Source organism: Mirounga angustirostris, unplaced genomic scaffold (assembly GCF_029215605.1).
Source record: "Mirounga angustirostris isolate CCGP_5_RB_7025 unplaced genomic scaffold, mMirAng1.0.hap1 SCAF_8, whole genome shotgun sequence".
Lineage (NCBI taxonomy): Eukaryota > Metazoa > Chordata > Mammalia > Carnivora > Phocidae > Mirounga > Mirounga angustirostris.
Window position 1 is genome coordinate 117,935,333 of NW_026991716.1, and position 20,316 is coordinate 117,955,648.

Here is a 20,316-nt window from a genome sequence, read left to right on the forward strand (position 1 = left end):
TTAAGAAGGAATGAATTGATGGAGGAGATGCAGAAAGATCCCATGAAGCTTCTGGTCACTTGGCTTGGGTGGTTGTACCTAGAAGGCAATGTGCATATGTGCGTGTGATACACACACATACACACACCTTATGAAATCCTGAGCTGTTTATATACAACAATCCATGTGTGTATACTGCATCTGAATATATGACTGCACTAGAACTTGACTCCTACTTTGATCAAAGATCCTCATTTATTATGAGTTAATGAAAACGCATCCAAAGAAAGAAAAGAGATGCTTGAAATCATCTAGAACATCAAAGGTAACAGTTTAATCAGTTTAAGATTTTGTAATTTCTGGCAAATGTACATATTAATCTTTCCCTTTATTTGCACAGCCCAGTTGAAAAACCTAAGTCGGCTGTATTGACACAGGATGGAATTTCTGAATTACACCCTCCTGGGTGCAAAATAGAAAATACAAACTTGCCATTCAGTACATGTTTTCAAACGTCATTTATACATAAGTACACCCAAATATTTTCTGAGAAAAAACAGAATATACATTTGCATTCAAGCCTGAACTACTTTCCCACCCGAATTCGATACAAATCACAGAGAGATGCATCTGGGGTCAATGAACATTAGTGGCTGTGGCAGACTGTTAGAATAACAGCCCCTGGTGAGCCATGCCCGAGTCCAGGCTTCTTCGCAATCTGACTTGCTGCTTCTCACCGGGAGGGAGGGGCTCTTTCCCTACTTCCTGAATCTGAGCTGGCCTCATGACATGCTTTGACCATGTTCTGCACGTGGCAGAAGTGACCTTGTGTGACTTCCAAGGTGAAGCCAGAAGAGGCCCTGCAACTTCAGCTGTCGCTTGCCTGGGGTGCTTCCCTGAGATCACTACAAACAGGTCCAGCCCACTAGAGAATGAGAGGCCATATGGAGGGGAACCCAGGGGCTCCAGTGGACAGCCACCATGAACTGTCAGGCAAGTGAGTGAGGCCATCAAGGACCTTCCCCCCAACCGGCCCTCCAGCTCAACGCAGCCCAGGAGTGAGCCCAGGCAAAACCAGCAGCAGAACCACCAAGCCCACCCAAAGAATCATTAGAAATAGCAAACTGCTGTTGTTTTAGGCTGTAAGTTTTAGAGCGGTCTGTTGCCCAGCCAGAGTTAACTGATATAGTAATATTTAGTAGAATTTGAATGCCAGCGTTCTGTTGAGAAGCTGTATTTCCTTTAGGCCTGGCCTGAAGTCTTCAGCCCTCAGCCTCTTCCCTTGGACCTGAAACGCCAGGTTGACTGCATGGTGATGATGCTACACTAGAAGGTACCAGAGACTTCCGGGTGTGGTAAGCCCCCCCTCTGGGCTGGTGTAAATGTCGTATCTACTGGAGGCTCAGAAATACAGAGGGCCTTCTGAGAGCGTTCCTGGACTTGCGATTCTAAGCAAAATTCACTAAAAAAAAAATGACATAGCAAATGGAGGGTTAAAAAAAAACCCACTTCAAAATATATTGCTAATTACTCAGGAACTTTACAATGGCGATACAGTCCAGAGTTATCTCCTAAAAACAACTTACACTTCTAGAGAATAGCAGCAGCTAACAAGCTGGCAGACAACGAACTCTGGGGGAGGCACTGTGCCCGGGGTTGTAGCGGCCATCTGGCCCCACCCCATCCCCCACAGCCACTCCGACCCTCCCTCACTGTGTGGGATCAGCCCTGCCCCAGTGGGCTCTGACGGCCCCAGGAGCCAAACAAGTTACTCCCATTCTCCGTACCATCACATTTTCAGAAGTAGTTAATACACACAGAATACTGTAAACATCAGAATATGCTACGGGCTGAAATACAGCTTCTCAACAGAACCCGCAGATGTGTATTTGAGGTTCTTACCCCCAGAACCTCAGAACGTGACTGCATTTGGAGACAGGGCCTCTGAAGAGGTCCTGAAGGTAAAGCGAGGTCATTCGGGTGGGCCCCAATCTGACTGGCAGGTGTCCTTATAAAGAGATTAGGATGAGGGCCCCAGGGAAGGCCCTGTGAGGAGAGAGCAGAGGTTTGCCTACAAGTCAAGGCGAGGGGCCTCGGAAGACATCAGCCCTCTCAACACCAGCACCTTGGGCTCGTCGCCTCCAGAACTGTGAGGAAATCGATTTGTTGTGTACGCCACCCAGGCCGCGGCGTTTCGTCATGGCGGCCCAGCAAACTAACACATAACCCTTCCAGCCGTAAGCCTAGCAAGCTCAGCTCAGGTGCGCTTAAGTGAGAGGCAGGCCCCCACGCAGGAAGGAACGGCATCACCCGGATCCGAAAATGAAGCCATCAGGACAGCAGTTCCATTTCTGACTTTTTTTTTTTTTTTTTGGTAAGGTCTGGCCTCCTCTTTGGGCTGCCTTGGCCCTCACGCGGGCCCTTCCGACGGCCGGCGGCAAGACGGCGGGGCGCTCAGGCTCCGCCAGTCCTTCCCCGCCGGGGAGGAGCCCACCAACCTCCTCCGGGCGGTCACTCACAGGACCGCTCGCTTCGACTGTTCAAGTAGTCCAGTGAGTCACGAGCGCGCCCCAGAACGTAGTGACTGGGATCATCACCGCTTTGAGGGCTTGAGAAAAGCGAGGCCCGGACTCACGTGACTTGCCTCAGGCTCCTCGCCGGCCGCCGAGGCAGAGCCGGAAGTGCACGCAGGGCTGTCCGCCCGCACGCACGGCGGACACCCTTGATCGTCCGTCCGCCCAGTCACCTCTCCGGACACAGACAGCCTGAAGCAGGGGTCAAACGTCTTCTACAAAAGGCCAGGCAGTAAATACTTGGGCTATCAGGCCACAGGAGTAGGTCACGTATTCTTTGTGTGTGTTTTTTTTACGACCGTTTAGCAAGTAAAACAAAACAAAAACTGTGAATATGCTCAATGCCACTGATGGTTAAAACTGCAAATTTTATGTGATGTATATTCTACCGCAAAAATAAATAAATAGCCGTTCTTAACTCTTAGCACAGAAACTCTGGAGTCAGACCCCCTGCAGGTTGCCGTCTGTAGTCCGCCAACCTCTGATGCATCCCTGAGATAGACTTCTTGGAAGAACTCGGCAGCAGCCACGGGTTTCCCCGATTTAGCAAATACACTCTAACCTTTGTTGAAAAGTTCTGAAACACAGTCGGTGGGCTGTCGTTCAAATTCACCAGCAGAAAAGTTGGAGAGAGCAAGGTCAAGGCAGCAGGGTGGCTCACCCCCACCCTTACAGGTTCCTCCAGTTTGGGGGGAAGAAAAAGAACTTGCTCTTCTACTCAGGAAACAAAAAAACTGTATGACAGACGTGACCTACTTTGTTATGAGCAGGAAAAGGGACGATAACCTTGAGGTCATTCTGTGCACTGAACACAAGATGTCTACCTTTGTGGTTATTGATTTTGTTTTAGAGAAAGGAGAGTGGTAGAAAAAGGACAGATTGACTCCTACAGAATTGTTTTCAGGGCCTACAGGTCTAGTGAGTGATTAAAATTGGGTTGAAGCTCAAAAGGTAAGGCCATTCAAAGATTAAAGAATCCTCCAAAGACAGACTCAGTTGTGTGTGTGTGTTTTATTGTAGCCTACAGCCAAATTCCAAGTCCAGAAGCATATAGTGACCACTATAAGCCAGTGTCTTACCCAAAGAACTCTGACCAGGATCTTGCCCAGAGCTTAGGAGAAGGAAGCGCATGAGATACAGCTGAAAGAACGTAATGAAAATGACCCAAAGGGAAGTGGAAAAAACAACAACAAAACCCCAGACACCTATATAATATGGCTAATGTTGCAAAATACCATGAGTAATGTTTAAAAATGTAGACTCTCCAGTCACAGACCTAAATTCTAATTCGGACTTTACTACTTCCTAGCTGTGTGATCCTAATCAAGTTATTTAACCTCCCTGAGTCTCAATTTTGTCATCTATGAAGAGGATTGTAATCATCTCTAGCCTGCACACAGCAAGTGCTCAATAAATATTGGCAATTATTATTCAAAAATTATTCGGATAAAAGTTCCAAATTCCATAGATTTCACTGGCATCTCAGGCCAGGAAATCTATTGCTCACAATCTCTACATGGTTTCCTTCAGTGGAATTTTCCTTCTCAATTCCTTCTTTATGGAACATACTGTTAATTACTTGACTTTTCAGTTAATCCTAACATGTAAGTGCAGTTGCACATATAAGAAGGATCTGTCTAGTTGTTGCCTAGAGTTGCCCCAAGTTTAGTAAAAGTCCTTTCACTGATCTTGAATCACTTTGGAACTCTAATTAAATTCTTTCCGGGTCTTTCAGTAATGTTAGAGATACTACCTTTCCTTAAGAATAGGAATGCTAAAGTGGCAAAGTGTTGTGCTCGTGTTTATACTACCAAATAGCACTTCCAGCTGGCTTGCAGAGGGATCTGAATGGCAAAAAGTAAACTTCCAATTTTAACAGATTCTTAAAAAGCAGGTGTTTCAAAAGCTGCTGTGATTTATGAGCAATCACATACTCCAATCTTAAACATTTTCCTAAATTTTTGTTTTAAGAAGAACATAAGCTCATTTTTTATATACAAGAGAAACATTTTCCAGCACTATCTAGTAACATAAGCTTAAGAATATTTTGGGGGAAAAAATCTTATGTAGTGTAACCACTGATAGATTTTAAAGTGGAACATCTACTTTCCAAACCAGTGAGAAGATGCACAGAAAAAAAAAAAGACATGGGAGAAAATACATCCAAATGTCAACAATGATTTTTCTCAGAATGATCATTGTGATTTTTAGTCTCTCTTTTTTAAACTTTTTTTGGGGGGGGGGGTAATCTGTACACCCAACATGGGACTCGAACTCACGACCCCTCACAACCCCGAGATCAAGAGTCACATGCTCTTCCAACTGAGACAGCCAGGCACCCTGATTTTTAGTCTCTTTTTAAAATATATTTCGTATTTTGCAAACTTGTTAAAAATCATCACATGCTACTTTTATACTGAGTAAAGAAAATAACCAAGGCAGACCTGATAAACTAAAAATTTTTCTTTATTCTTTCGCATGTTGAAATAGTTTACTGTATCTGACACTTCCTTTAAGTCACACGAATTCAGTGCCAGAAGGAGAACAGTGACTGTCAACCAGTCCCTCCAAGTCTGTTTCCTTGCGTTAAACTCTGAAGGATGGGGATCAGAAGGGCTCACTTCCCTTGCACTTATTCTGTTCTATCACAGCAAGTAGAGCAAGCAGGTGACTTGGAGCCTGACAGAGAGGTCTGAATGCTGGGCCACCACTTACTAGCTGTGTTATTTTGGGCTAGTCACTTCACCCCGGAACTTGAGTATTCTATTTGTGTAACATGGAATTGAGAATTAAATGAGAACACATTGAAAAGTCCCCTGCAGGGCCTCTCACATGGTAAATGCTCCATTCATAGCTGCAGTTCTCATTTCTACTACTAACCCAATACTACAAAGCTGGAAATGGAAATATTGTCAGATCTTCCTTTCCATTCCTGTCACTTTAATCTCATATATCATTTATTTTATCCCAGTTATTTATCCAAATTCTCTGCCCAAATGTGTTATATACATGTCAAAGTTGTAGAACCATCAAACCACAGTTAAGTCATAGCATGACTTAACTTTCATTGTACTTCTGCTTCCAGAGTTCAGAAAATAAACAGATCCATCATGTCATGCTCACATGCAGCTCTCAGATAAGGATCTGGAGGAAACAGTTAAGTTTCTATCACGGGTTTTCTCTTCTTTACTCACTGGAACGTCAGAATGAAGGGAGGATCATAGCCTCTGCCTGAGGCTGCAGGATAAAGAAAGACCCTTCCCATGAAGTCAGAGGCAGCCATGGCTTCATGGACCAGAGTCTGGCATTCACTGAGGTAGTATCTGCCTCCCACTTCGTAGCAAGAACCAGAAAAGGCTGAGATGCCTTTTTGTGCATTTTTTCACCAGCAGCCAAGCTAGATTTATAGACTTCTGTTATGTAGCAAGCGTCCAAGTTTGACTTTAAGAGAAATTCATACATCTCAGGGCTTGTCAAAGAATCTACCAGAAGCCATTCTTTAAAAATCGAAACCATCCATTTACAACAGACCAGCTCGCAGCTTTGGCACCATACGGTGGCAAGTGAAGACTTTCTTAAGTGATGCTTTGCATGCATGCAAACACACAAACACTACAGAATTTCCTCAACTGGGCTCTCTGTGCAGTAGACACACATACACTCCATACAAAATTATTCCGTGGTCAAACAAGTGTACTAAATTCCTTTCTTGGTAACTCATAATAGCATATTAAATGTCCTTACAAATCCTATAGTATAGAAATAGACTTCCTAACCTGATCTAAATTAAGAATCACTCTTTGTTGGTATACCCATTAACACCCCGCAGAAGGAATGATGTGCGGAACACCAGTTTGGGAAACGTAACTACACAGCTTAAGCTTAAGTGGTGCAGCACTGCATGGCAGAGCACCAGCAAGGAAGATGCTTTACAGACAGAGGTGGCACCAGTGCAGGTGGCCTTGTTTGTGAGCACATCAGACATCCCTTGGGAAGTGTCCAGAATTTTGGGAGGGATGCTTTGTGGGGTCTAGGGGTCCTGAATCAGTGAGTTACAGCAATGACCAAGGTAATTTTGAACAAGGTATGATTATACTATGTATGGCTCTCCTCCCAGAAATTCAGATTGTACCCTTATAACTGAGATAGATATAGAGCGCAGAATACAGATTTCTGCACCGCGCCCCCCCCCTCCCCGGCAAAGTAACCTTCATTTTCCAGGAAAATAAGGCAATCAGACAATATATCATGACATGTGGCTGAGCTGAGAGCATAATCGAAGTCTCCAGACTAGCAGTCTACAAGTCTAAGCTTCCTCGTTACTAAAATAGCCTCCACAATAATAAAAGAAAACCCACAGTCACGTATAGCTAACTCCCTACCTTTTAATTATTCATGTTAATGCCCTGCATTTGTAGAGTTTATACTTTACAAATGCTAATCAGGCCCAAGGATTACATGAATAATGGAAAGCCACAAATAATTACCAAATCTGATTTTAAGCAATGTTTTCAACACATGCTCTCCCCAGAAATCTTCCCCAAACACTACCTCCCCTCTCCTCTCCACTTACATTCTAAAAGATACCTTAGTACAGTTAATTTAGTCAGGAAGACCAACCTAACTTTTATACTTTGCTTTTTCTCTGGTACCCTAATAGTAATGATGGTGAATGACCAGAAGAAGTACTAATAAGAGAAAAACAAAAGGCTCAGGCCCAGAAACTAGATGCCCCTATTTGAAAAGGGGAATCTGAAACCCGGCCCTAATGCCCAGCCACTATGTCGATGGAGAAGATAATTGCCTTCCCTTCAGTTCTGCATGGTGGTGGTACCATCTGTTTCTTCCCTCAGTGATTTGATATACCTGCCAAGAACAATGAGCTTTAAACCAGATTACTGATGCAGCAGTTTTCCTCCCCTCCTCTAGGGGGGGAAAAAAAACACCCAAACAATGCTGGTGTTCCCATTATTAACAAAACAAAACAAAACAATAGCTAATGTCCAACGTCGGTAAACGTCGTTAATTAAAAAGAAAAGGCCAGTTCATAGCAATCCAACTGACAAAAATCAAAGTGTCTTACTAAATCCAGTCTAAGTGAGAATATGGGGAAATGTGGACCTTCATACACTGTAGGTGGGACTATGAGGATAAAATGATTTTGGAAAAGCAACTTGGCACGTGAGAATGCACACAGCACTTCTAGGAATATACCAGAGAAACTTACAAATACGTCCAAGAAGGGGTGTACAAATGGTTACTGCAGCACAATCTGTAGTAGCAACAGGACTAAACAAAAAAAAACTAATCAACTTCTCTGTCCATCCATTGGAAAATATTTTCCCACCCACTGGGAAAGTCACATTGAAGAATTAAACTGTGGTAAAGTCCTATTATTATAACATTCTACGCAGCAGTGAAAACAAACCATAGTGATCACTTTGGATTGGTATTTCAAAACTTGAGAGAAAAAGTACAAACTGGCAGACTGATATATTAATATGACATAATTTATATGAATTTAAACACCCAAATTATTTAAAGATATCTCCATGTAATAAAAGTAAAGAAACAGACAGGAAGAGTACATGTTATCTCCCTGGGAAGAGGAAAGGGGGGGATACGAAGGGGTGGATGGAGAAAGACCAGGGAAGGATACATAGGAAACTATGATGTCAGCCATAATATTTTTTATTTATATTCCCCAAAATATTATGTATTTTAATATAAAAATTTCTGGTCTAGGTTCCAGGCATATGGGTATTTTTTTAATTTTTATTTTTTTAAGATTTTATTTATTTGTCAGAGAGACAGAGAAAGAGCACAAGCAGGGGAAGCGGCAGAGGCAGAGGGAGAAGCAGGCTCCCCACTGAGCAAGGAGCCCGATGTGGGACTCGATCCCAGGACCCTGGGATCATGACCTGAGCCGAAGGCAGACGCTTAACAGACTGAGCCACCCAGGCGTCCCACATACAGGGATTTATTATGTTAGCTGTTTTCTAAACTTTTTTTCTTAAAATAACTTTTAAAATACTATAAATTACAGCCTTCTTTTAAAAGCCAAAATGAATGAAAAAAATAGGGGACTGAGAAAATTATACAACCTTACAACAATGTGCAAGGTGAAAAGGAACTGGGTTATCAAGCCACGAAGTAGTAGCTTCCTGAATACTGACTTAAGAACACAATGATACATGTCTTTTTTTTATTATATTATGTTAATCACCATACCTTACATTGTTAGTTTTTGATGTCGTGTTCCATGATCCATTGTTTGTGTATAACACCCAGTGCTCCATTCAGTACATGCCCTCTTTAATACCCATCACCAGGCTAGCCCATCCCCCCACCCCCCTCCCCTCTAGAACCCTCAGTCTGTTTCTCAGAGTCCACAGTCTCTCATGGTTCGTCTCCCCCTCCGATTTCCCCCCCCTTCATTCTTCCCCTCCTGGTATCTTCTTCTTCTTTTTTGTTTAAAAACATATTATGTATTATTTGTTTCAGAGGTACAGGTCTGTGATTCAACAGTCCTACACAATTCACAATGATACATTTCAAACACACTTTAGTGTCTTTATTTTTGTGTGGCCAATATAAAAGTGGCTCGCAATACTACTATGAAAGTAATTGTCGAGGAAAACGAGTTCGTTAGAATTATTTTCTATAGTTATACAGTCACTAGCCATCTGAGATTATTTTCAAATTAAAAAAGAAGTAGGGGTGCCCCTCCCCCCTTCTCCCTCTGCCCCTCCCCCTCCCCTGCTTCTCCCTCTGCCCCCCCATACTCTCTCTCACATGCTTTCTCTCTCAAATAAATAAAATTTTAAAAGAAAAAAGAGAAACAGAAGGAAAATAGTCTTTAATTATTGAATTCTCATAGCGCAAGTGCAACTTTCAACTGGTTTTAAGTCTCCTAAAATTTAGAAGTCGTAGCAGCAAGGCTGGGCTCTTAGAACTACAATTAAGCTATCGAATTACAAAAACTTTCCAAACAGCATTCGGGACCACTTAAGACTTAGTTTATTAGTGCCGGGCACAGTTAGAAGCACGCTTTATGTATCATCCCACCTAATCCTCCGCCCTACGAGATAGGTGTCGCTATCATCCCTGGTTATAGATGAAGTAAGTGGGCACAGAAAGAAATATCAAGCACCATGCCTGAAGCATAAAGCTGGTGTCAGTTCTGCCACCTCCTGGAGTCCAAGTTATTAATCGCTCCACATACTGTCTCCCAAGAGACCACAACCCTGTACAGATGGGAACCACCTCAATCCAACATCTACTTTCACATACAACCCCCAATTTTAAATTTCAGAGATACTTCTACAGCATTCAAACCTGCCTTGCTCATTTTACCAGCCAGAAAATTTGGTCTCCCCCAGGGACTACACAAAGACCTGTCACATTAGAAGCCTTAAAGCATCACTGTGATTCTGAGAAGGAGGTCTTCATCTGCATCAGGAAAAGGAAACTTATTTTTCTCAGTCAGTATATTCTGAATTTTGGTACCCACACATTCTACCACCCTAACTGTCCTAAGTAATGCAGGATCCAGCGTGCTTGCTGAGGTTTCATTCAACGATGCCTGCTCTCCTTCAGTCAACATCTTAGAAGAATGAACTCGACATCTCAGGGCCACAGGGGAGGAAGCAGATCATGCTAAGCGCTACAGGCTCATCCAGGATGAACCACCAATCACAACCCAGGACGGTTTTCTTTTTTCTGTTTTCCTTTGTTTAACTTTCACACCAAAATGGTGCAGTGAAGTTTTAAGATAAAATAGGCTAGAGGACAACATAAGTAGCTACACATTCAGCCAAAAAATTTGCTGTTATCTAGAGTCATTAAAGAGTCATTAATCTTTTTTTTTTTTTTAAGAGTCATTAATCTTGGGGTGGAGGCGGAGAATCAAATCTAGGACACTGGGAATGACGAAGTAGGCCTCCGTTCGAATGACTGTGACAGTACTGTTAGAAGAAAGGAATTCAAGAAACACCAAAAGTCCTGAATTGAAGTTTTGCTTTTTAACTTGTCACCTGAAGCAGTGTGGACTCATTCCTTAACCCTGTTCTCCTGAATAATACAGGTCGGTAATTATATTAACCCCCCTCATGAAGCACCAGTAGTAGTAATGATCCACAAAACATTCTCAGATGGGGCTTGGAGCATTCCGTTTGCTTTTCTTTTATCTAGGATGTTTCACCAAAAAGCATGTCACTGGCCACATAACCATAATCATCCCTTGACACTCGGTTTTTAGTTAAATTCAGTGTCGGTGGCCAACAGTCCTTTTAAATGTTACCTTCTTCCTTCTTCACATCAAATGAAAACAGAAGTTCCTCATTCCTCTCTTGCACTGTAGAGGTTTAATGAGAATAATGCTAATTTAATACATACTCATGTTCACAGCAAAGTGGCAGAAAAGTTAGATGTTAAGAGCGAGGTGGAGGGGGTAAGACACACGGTGAATATCAGCTACCATGTGATTTGACTCAAACAACCAGCCATCAGCAGAAGGGCTCATCTGATGGGGCGAGAGCAAGAAAGTGGAATAGACGGGGCGCCTGGCTGGCTCAGTTTGTTCAGCGTCTGCCTTTGGCTCAGGTCATGATCCTGGCTCAGTGGGGAGCCTGCTTCTCCCTCTCCCTCTGCCACTCCCCCTGCTTGTGCTTTCTCTCACTCTCTCTCAAATAAATAAAATCTTAAAAAAAAGAAAGAAAGAAAGAAAGAAAGTGGAACAGATCCAAGCACACTTGCAGTAACACTCAGCAGCCCTAAAGAAGAAAGAAGAGGCTATGTGGGGACACTCCGAGACTGCAAAGGACCAGGCATTGATCCAAGGGCATTGTTGAGATGGTTACCCATGAGTTCCAGGCTTGAAAAGATGACAAGATGACTAATAACAGAACAGAGGGTTCAGGAGCATAGGGGTCATGCAGAGGATGAAGGGTTCGGAAGGTGTGAGTCCATGGTGCAGGCGGGAGGTTGAGCTCACATAGCTGGTGAGATCTAGCATGTTGTCTAGCATGGTACAGACACAAAAAAAATCAGTGTTTGCTGAATCTGAAGTCTGTGGGTACCTAGGGGAATTTCTGAGTTCACGGGATTGTAGATGGAGTGCTAGTAAGTCCCAACACAGACCTACACTACCTAAATGGAATCAAAGTGAAGGTCACGTAGCATCAGAGTAAATGTCAAGATCACTGCAACTTGTGGCAGTGGAGAGGATTTTGAAGTCACTTAGATTGCGAGAAAATGTCAAGTTGATTGATGATTGGAAGTATTGACCCAAGTGGTCAGTTTGGAGTTCCACTCATGACTCAGACTAATGTTAATATAATAAGACTCTAAACTACTAGATGGGTAAGGGGGAAGCTAGAGCATACCAAACCCTGTGTAAGGATTAGGGAAATGATTTACTGCAGTGTGACAGAAGAATCAGAGGTAAGACACTCGCAAAAAGAAAACATGATTCCTGAAGTGAGCCCAGGGTAAAAACCCAGCGTGCTGAGGTTTGGAATCCTAACACTGAGGTTGCCATTTTGCATCTTTACATATTGCTGATGGAAAGGTCTGTGCTAGGAACTGTCCACCTACAAAGAATCTGTTTTTCTGGGCCTTGGGGGAAAAAGAAAAAAGGCTGATGCAGAGATGGTATTATAAAAGAGAGACATAAAAGGAAAATTCTCAGCATGGCTGGGATGGGTGGTGGTCCAGAGGGAACATGACCAGGAATGCACTGGACCGCCTTTTGCAGCAGCTCTCTCCCGACCCACAGAGGTGCTGGTGGCCATGGGAGACGCTCCTTGTCACAGAGCTCTGAGACGGTAAGTCATCGAGGATTCGTTTCTTACGTTAATTTCCCCCAACTTAGAACTTCTACTTTCTAGTCATAATAGTGAATTTTAGTTGTCCAAAGGGAGGTAAATACTGTAATGAGCATACACCACAAACTTAAAATGGACATTTAATAATGAGATGAGCTCCAGTAGTTCAAGGAAAGATGATGGTAGAAGCTGCTTCTGGAATGCTCTGGCACCGGAATTTGGTCCAAGTCAGCACTGTAGAGTCTGCGTACTCTCCCAGACATAAGGTCCTAACAGAAAACGAACTACCAGTCCTCTGTGCATGAGGGCTACGGGGCAAAGGTCTGTAATACAAAAGTCCACTATCCTATCGCCCGGAAGGGTGTTGATTGACCTGGTATCTCGAGGCCTTTGCCGGATTCAGAACATGGTCCTGGACCTTGGAATGTTCCAAGGCTTGGCCAGACAGCCTCACCAGCTGTGCTTCCTCATTTTCTCTGGCTGACAGTGTCAGTGTGTCATCTCTCATCAGTCGTTGTGTAATAAATATTTAGGGACCCTCAACTATGCACGAGGCCCTGTATTAGGTGCTAGTGACACAGTGTGAATCTAATAGTCACACTCACTGCCCTCTTAGAGTTTAGTCGAGTTGGAGAGATTTTTAACACTACTCAGCAAACACAATCTACAATTTGGCTGGAGCAACAAAGGACAAGTACACGATCCTAGGAAAGCCTAGAACATGGGACCCAGCCTGATCTAGGGACACTCTTGAAGAAAGGGCATTTAAACTGAAGGAGAAGTAGAAGGTGACCAGGTACAGCAAAGCAGAGGGAGGAGAACCAGCTACAGTACTAGAGGGAAGAGCTCAACAGGATACAAAGACCCACTAGCATGTATGCTTAATAACAGCAGTAGGTAACATCCAATATGGTGTTTGTGCCAAATGTTTGCAGCACTTAACTGCTGACTGACTCGTGAAAGAAACAAGACCACCACAGAGAAACAAAAGTATTGAGAGACAAGATAGAAACTTAGAACAAGAAATCTTGGTGCTGAGAATAGCATGAGAAGAAAAACGGCCCACATAAAACTGTAAGTGCCTATAACCTAAGTCTCTAGCAGAAACTCGCCCACAAGCCTTGGACATTTCCATCAAGCAATACACACACACACACACACACACACAAAACAGAAAACTCCAGAAGTAGAAATTTTGAGAATCAAAATTCCTTTTGATTGGTTTCCAAGACGGCAGAGGATCATGGCTATTGTTCCCTGATGAAGGCAGACCAGAAGTTTTCCATTAATCCCAAGGAATAAAAGGTACACTCCCTTAATCGTATTTGAAATAACAAGTAAGGTGATCTGACATAATGGTAATTTATTTGCTTCACTTCACAGGACAAAATTACAGGGTACTGCAATGACTAATCTACCTGACATCTAACATCTGATCCACATGAATAAACACAGGACAAGGATCCAGCCACATATACCTATTGTGGACAAGAGACTAAAAATGCCTCAGAAAAGTAGCAGCCCTCCTGGAAATCTTCACTCACAAGCTAGTTAAGGTAAAAGGCAGGAGATCAGACTAGGGAAACTTTCTGTAATAGACATGTACTGGAACAGACGAAGAGTATGTTAGTAGGAATTATCAGAAAATTTGCCATTTGTAGTCAAATATCCCACTTTTTATAAATACCATTTAATGAGCCCCCAAAATTTTCCAGAGAGTGTATTAAATGCTTATCATATCTCTAATTCTCACCTCCACCTGTGAGCATGGTATGATTAATTTCATTTTATAGCTCAGAGCCCAAAGCTTGGAAAGGTTAAGAACTGTAACTTGCCTACTTCCACATGAAGCAATTTTTCTATCACATCACACAGTCTCTCACTCCACAGTTATTCTGAATTTCTAATAACCTTGGCAAACTTGGATATAGCCAGTAATAGTCCATCTGGTTAAACTTTTCCCACCATATAGACTGAAAGCCCTGATAGCACGTTCTGAATGTCTACAGTTCTCTACAGGGGCTCAGAGGCAATAACTACAATCTTGACTTTGCATCTGTACTTAGATTTTGTGCTACATTGTTTCAGAAGAGTTTCAAAAGGGGTCCATAGAGATTCCAGCCTTCCACCTGAACTCCCAAGTCACCCCTCAACAAATGCACTTGATGCTTGATCTTGTAAGTAACCCTATGAGGAGGCACCACACCAACCTTCATAATGTTGTTCCCAATGATGGTTTTAGGATGACTGGTTCCGCTGAATCCACAGAATATCTTGCTACTACTTTATTAGGCCTGAAACTGTGAACATAATTTTCTTTGGTCAATATGCCTAAGCTCCATTCTCTGGAATCTGGACAGAATCTATTAAAATTCTCTAATAATCATCACTGGGCAGAAAGCCTAAGAAAATGGAACTTGCATTTTAGAGTCAAAAATATTCATCAGTGTCCTGGTAAACACTTCAAACATAATGTCTTATGTCTATCTGTGGTAGACTTTGGGTCTTTGTATCCAGGTCTGAGGTATAATGAGGTATGACTTTTGAAGTTGACAAATCTAGAACATAAACCTAATACATAGAGGGCCCAACATAAATGGGTTCTTCTAAATGCTAAAAACTGAGAATTAAGATGAATTCTCTCAAAATTTCCTTTGTTGATGTGAAGGTATTAGTTTCTGCTCAAAACACAGTTAATGTACCTGCAAATGACCTGATAATTTTTCAGTAACAACGAATTGAATTTAAAGTTGCCCCTTGAGATATGCTGGTGTTAGTGGAAAAGGATACTCAATTCTACCTTCTAACAAATAATATGTAAGATTTATCAACTGGGAGATTTTCACCAAATACATGTGTTTGGTTCCTATGGTTAGGGCAGTCAGCTATTTTAGCTCTACTGATTATAGCTGTTGAAACACGCACACAATTTTTAAACCTTTTAGTTTTATAAAGCAAGCAAATTCCAATGCATATAGCACCTCACCGTATTAAAAAATTTGGGTTATGCAGAGGTCAAATCACATTCCCCTTGTATAGTGATACCTATGGTAATTTCTACTGTAACACAGAATGCCTGGGAGACAGTTCTACTCACTCAACAGGTATTCCAATGAGTGCAACCCATACATCAGATGTTGTGATCCTTGTTCCTGACATCCCCTATTGTTATTTTTATATAAATGCTTTGAATAAAACACTACATTTCGGGTCTCTTCAGCAGATAAAATTTATGCCAATCAATTTGACTTTAAGATTTCCTCCTTATAATAGGAATCTTTGATATTATTGTTCTTCTGAACTATACTTTTGCCCCACTAGCTGGAAAATTCTACTGCTAAAGGTTTTTCCTAGTCCTGAAATGGCACAAATAAAGACACTGGGAACAGACAAGAGTCCAAGTCTTACAGAACAAAAGAGGAAAAGAAGAAAATGAGGGAGAATGATTCTAGAATGGCATTCGCACTTCTTGACATAACACTCCTTTTTGGGGGAAAAAAAAGACTCATGACTTACAAAGAGGACATTACAATTGCTAGATCACCAATCCAATAGGAATATAAATGGTAAGTGGTAGATCATATTTCATTTGGAAACCTTAACTGGCAGAAATTCTACCTTTAGAGTGGATAAGCCAAAAGAAAATAAATTACTGCAGGCTCCATAAAAACACATTTTAACAAAAAGGCAGGAGGAGGGGGAAAGGGAGAAGGAGAGCACAGCTTCCCAGAACTACTGTGTCCTGATTTCAAGGAGAAATTTTATTTCTTTACAATCTAATCTGCAATTTGCTAACAAAATGGGCACAAGACATTAACCTAGATATTAAAAAAGCAGTCAGTTAATACTACCTTGTAAACATACGCCTTCATTTTTCCACCAATGAAAATGATGAATAATATAAATGGAAAACAACAAAACAGGGTAGAATCCCTGATGTACTCTTAGGTAAAGGCAATGTGGTAGAGAGTAATAGGATTAACCTATCAGATACATCCGAACATCAAAACAGTTACCTTGGAAGGACAATCCTAATATGACCAACATTTCTTAGTATTCTTATGTTAGTAAGACTTTCAGAGCCTGTGCAAATTATTTTTAGATGTTGAATTTATCTCCATTCAATAATGTTCATGCACTCTGCAATTTCATAAACAGAAGAGTAGTCTTGGCCCTTGAGAAGCTTACAGTCTAGCAAAGGGCAGGGAGATAGGTACAGATTCTTTCATTATACTCTCAGCCCCTCCCCCGTTGTCCAGTTTATATTCTTGCCTTATTGGTACATAGTGGTCTTCCTTCGCTAGACAGGTAAACACCTCTGAGAGCAGAAACCATGTCAATTACCTTTGCACCACCTCCACAATGCCCCAGCAAAGTAATCTGCACAGAATGAACATTTAAACAAGTGTTGGTTTAGGGAGAAAAGGTCTTTTTACTTATTAATGACACTGTGCTCAGCAAAAATCACCATAAGGTAGGTTTGCCTTGAAACCTAAGCAAGGGCATTGAGTCACTGCAGTACCTAAATAAGCTTTCCTGCAGCAGTCCTCAGGTCAGCATTACACTGAGACTCGGGTTCTAGAGGTGTAAGAGCAGAAGCCCAGCTCACTCCCAGTGACTGTCTAAATGTTATTCGGCAATAATAGCAAGGCATGTAAAACATTTACATCCCTCCTGATTACAAGGGAGAGAAATGTCGCCTTCAAAAACTGAGCTGGTCTACCAGCTGACCACACTACTGTCTCACCCTGTTGGGGTAATTTTGAAGCCATCACTGGGAGTCTAGACGGTAATGGATACGTTCCTTCCTACAGAGTTCATTAGGATGGGTACCCAAGAGTAGAGTATTTGGAAAGACGGAACTTCATTACCCAGGGTGATCCTGGACAGGAGCATTACCTTACTGGATTCAGATAGCAAGCTTCTTTATTCTTGGTAATGACAGAATAAAGATACTATGCATAAAAACCAGGTCTGGACACAGTTAGCTGATTAGACCACAGAGCAGGCAAAAAAGAAAACAAAGGTTCTGAGTGTTTATCTTTTTTTTTTTTTTTTTTTAAGATTTTATTTATTTATTTCAGACAGAGAGAGAGAGAGCATGAGCAGGGGAGAGGGGCAAGGAGAGAAGCAGGCTCCTCTCTGAGCAAGGAGCCCGATGCGGGGCTCGATCCCAGGACCCTGGGATCATGACCTGAGCCGAAGGCAGACGCTTAACTGACCAAGCCACCCATAATAATAACACATAATAGATAGTCTGTATGTCATCTTGCTATGATGCTTTGGAAATAATTTAGAAAACAGAAGTCCATTACACAGTGCAAAAGATGATACTGGCAACCAGTGAGTAGTACGTATAATATTCAGAGCAGGCAGTAACATTTAGGTGGAAGAGGACAACTGAAATTGTCTATAAAGCCAGGTTACTATGCACCCTTGCAGGGAAGGGGCTGTCTGCTCCATCAGGCCCTTCTTAATAACCACCTTCATTTCAGGACCTGACCATATCTGGCACCAGGAAGCAAGGAAGGTTGGACAATGCAGAGAGGACAAAAATTCAGATCACAGCTCTACAGACTAGAACGGTCTCGTCTAAGAAGGCAACCACTAGCCATGTGTGGCTCTTTAAAAATGGTAGGGGATCAGAACCTCCTTAAGTCTCTCTTATCCAAAAAGTTGCATGAATTGCCAAAAACAAATAGATTTTTAGAAGCACCTACTTCCCCCACCCTTCTTCCCTTTAAATAAAATACTAAAGGCAAATGAAAACAAACAAAACACAGAAGAGAGGAATTCAAGAAAACTACTCAGAATAAAATGGACAGCTATCCTAAATTACTGCTCCAGGATGCCCAAGGGAAAAGTGCTGCAAATGAAGAACATTTCCAAAAATACACAGTGGGCACAGTTCAACAGATCTACTACATTAATTTAGAAAGTTACCGCCTCCTAAGAGGCCAAATGATTTGCTACTAACAATTTAAAGTACTGGGTTTTCATCAAGAGCACACTCTGGTTCAACTGTCTAATTCCTGGGCAAAAAACAAACAAACAAAAAAAACCAACCAGCAATCACCTACAACAGCTTCCATCCATGGCATTGGTAAATTCCTGAAGTCATCTGGTTCTAAGATATAAGCTATGTCTGATAGTGAAATTAAAGTCAACTACGTTACTTAGATTCTACTTATTAGAAATTCTCTGTATACGGTATTTTAAAAGTGAAGTAAAAATACACTTCTGGAATTAAAGTAGACAGTTTCAATTATATTTAAGAAAAGCAAACTAAGATTCACTCAAGAACCAGGAAAAAGAAAGCCAGTCATTTTCAGATACTGGATTCTATTCAAACACTTGTTCTATCAGTGTTTAAATATTTGCCTGCTACTTTACCATGCTATTGCTCTGTACCACAGAGGAAAATTTGATATCTCCGTGACAGAACAATTTGAATGCAAGCTAAAATTTAATCACCACACGAAAACAACAAAACTGGTAACCTATCAGCTTAAGTGATGAGTAGCTTATATATTTTGGGGAAGGGGGTTGCAAGAAAAAACTTAAAATGCAAGCCTTAAAGCCCTTCTTCAAGAAGGCATGATGTTGCCATCCCTGACCATTAGAGTCCGGGGTGGGGGGGCGGCTATGAGACAATGCTGACACGATGCAGTACACAGGGATTTGAGAAGCCAGGCAAGCTGCTACTCCATTTCATCATTACGAAAGAGATGCACAAGAATCAGACCTCTCCTTTCTGCACCCAGCATAATCCAACCTCCATAGGGATGTTCAGTAGTAGTTACCATCAGAAGTTATAAAGCCTCATGGTCCCCCTCCCTGTTGCCTAGCTTTGCCCCCTATAGTGTGCTCAATGTTTATTTACCTCCTCCTTCAAGATCTCAGTATTTCAGAATATAAAAGGAAGTAACATCTTAACCCTCTGCCCTTGGAAAGGCTGCACTCTTCTGTTACTTTAACTCATCCCCTTCCAAGGGGAAACTCTCCTTATTAAACAGAAATCACTGATGCACCTAAGCAAGGTGGGGAGATGTTCATTTAAACCTGGATAACTCCTATTTCTTCCTCCGGGTGAGGACAGTGTCATTGGTAACTGTTCAACTGAGCATTGTGAAAATTAAAGATCTCTAGGCCAAGAAAGTAGCCTGGGTCAGAAAGGCAGCTGATCTGAAACCTACCAAATCTGCAAAATCTGTTCCCCATTTCATGCATCCACAGCTCTACAGAATGTGTAAACAGCACCAGCAAACTGTGCTAGGAGGTCACAAGCTACAGACAGTGCGGGGAAATAGCTGGTTCCGGTTCCAACCAAAGGGCAGAGCTAAGGCATACCTTTTGGTCTTCTGGAATTTCCATTCTTTTGCTGTTCATCTTCCTCGTTAATGGTGAATAGACCAAGGGGAATTGGCCTTGCACTGGTCTTCTTCAGTCTCTCTTGTCGGATAGCTGTAGCGGATCCAGGCATACCGCGGCTACTTGTTTTTTAATTATTATTATATTAAAAATATATGCTTATGGAATTGCAGCTCCCAGGAAGCTGCTAGTTTCTAAGCGGCCGGTTCATTTGAGCACTTGTAATAGATCCCCTATGAGTAAACAGTGTGCAAACAGCTGACAGATACTACCAGCCACTTGGCAACTGAGGCCCTGCAGTTCCCCCTCACCTAGCAGCAACCCCCCCCACCTCCCCTCCACGCCCCCTCCCACTCACCCCCCCCCGCCCCAGGCATGTGGCTGGCTGGAGCTCGCTGCTTGCACACACGCTCCACACACACGCACGCGCACTCTCCTTCCGGAAAAGCCCCAGGAAAGGCACGCGGGGTCAGCTGCCTCCTTGCACGGCCTAACCTGTTCAGTCAGATCGCAGCTCTTCCCGCGGCGGCACCTCTCCCCAGGCTTCTCCCCTGCCGCCGCACAGT

The 20,316-nt window shown here is 42.4% G+C and overlaps 1 protein-coding gene across 7 annotated transcripts in view; it reads right to left on the reverse strand.

Annotated features, from left to right (window-relative positions):
* Positions 1-20,316, reverse strand: part of MAP7 (microtubule associated protein 7) — a 171,748-nt gene that overhangs the window by 128,721 nt on the left and 22,711 nt on the right. For 2 of the 7 annotated variants that reach the window (XM_064598141.1, XM_054505564.2), the window contains exon 1: positions 19,730-20,045. The exons of 3 other annotated variants lie outside the window; for them this stretch is intronic. In XM_064598141.1, coding sequence (XP_064454211.1) covers positions 19,730-19,862 — 133 coding nt within the window. In that variant the 5' untranslated portion in view covers positions 19,863-20,045. Of the gene's footprint in view, positions 1-19,729; positions 20,054-20,316 lie in introns of those variants that run through there. 2 more of the 7 variants (XM_045865610.3, XM_064598143.1) reach the window with 2 other exon arrangements.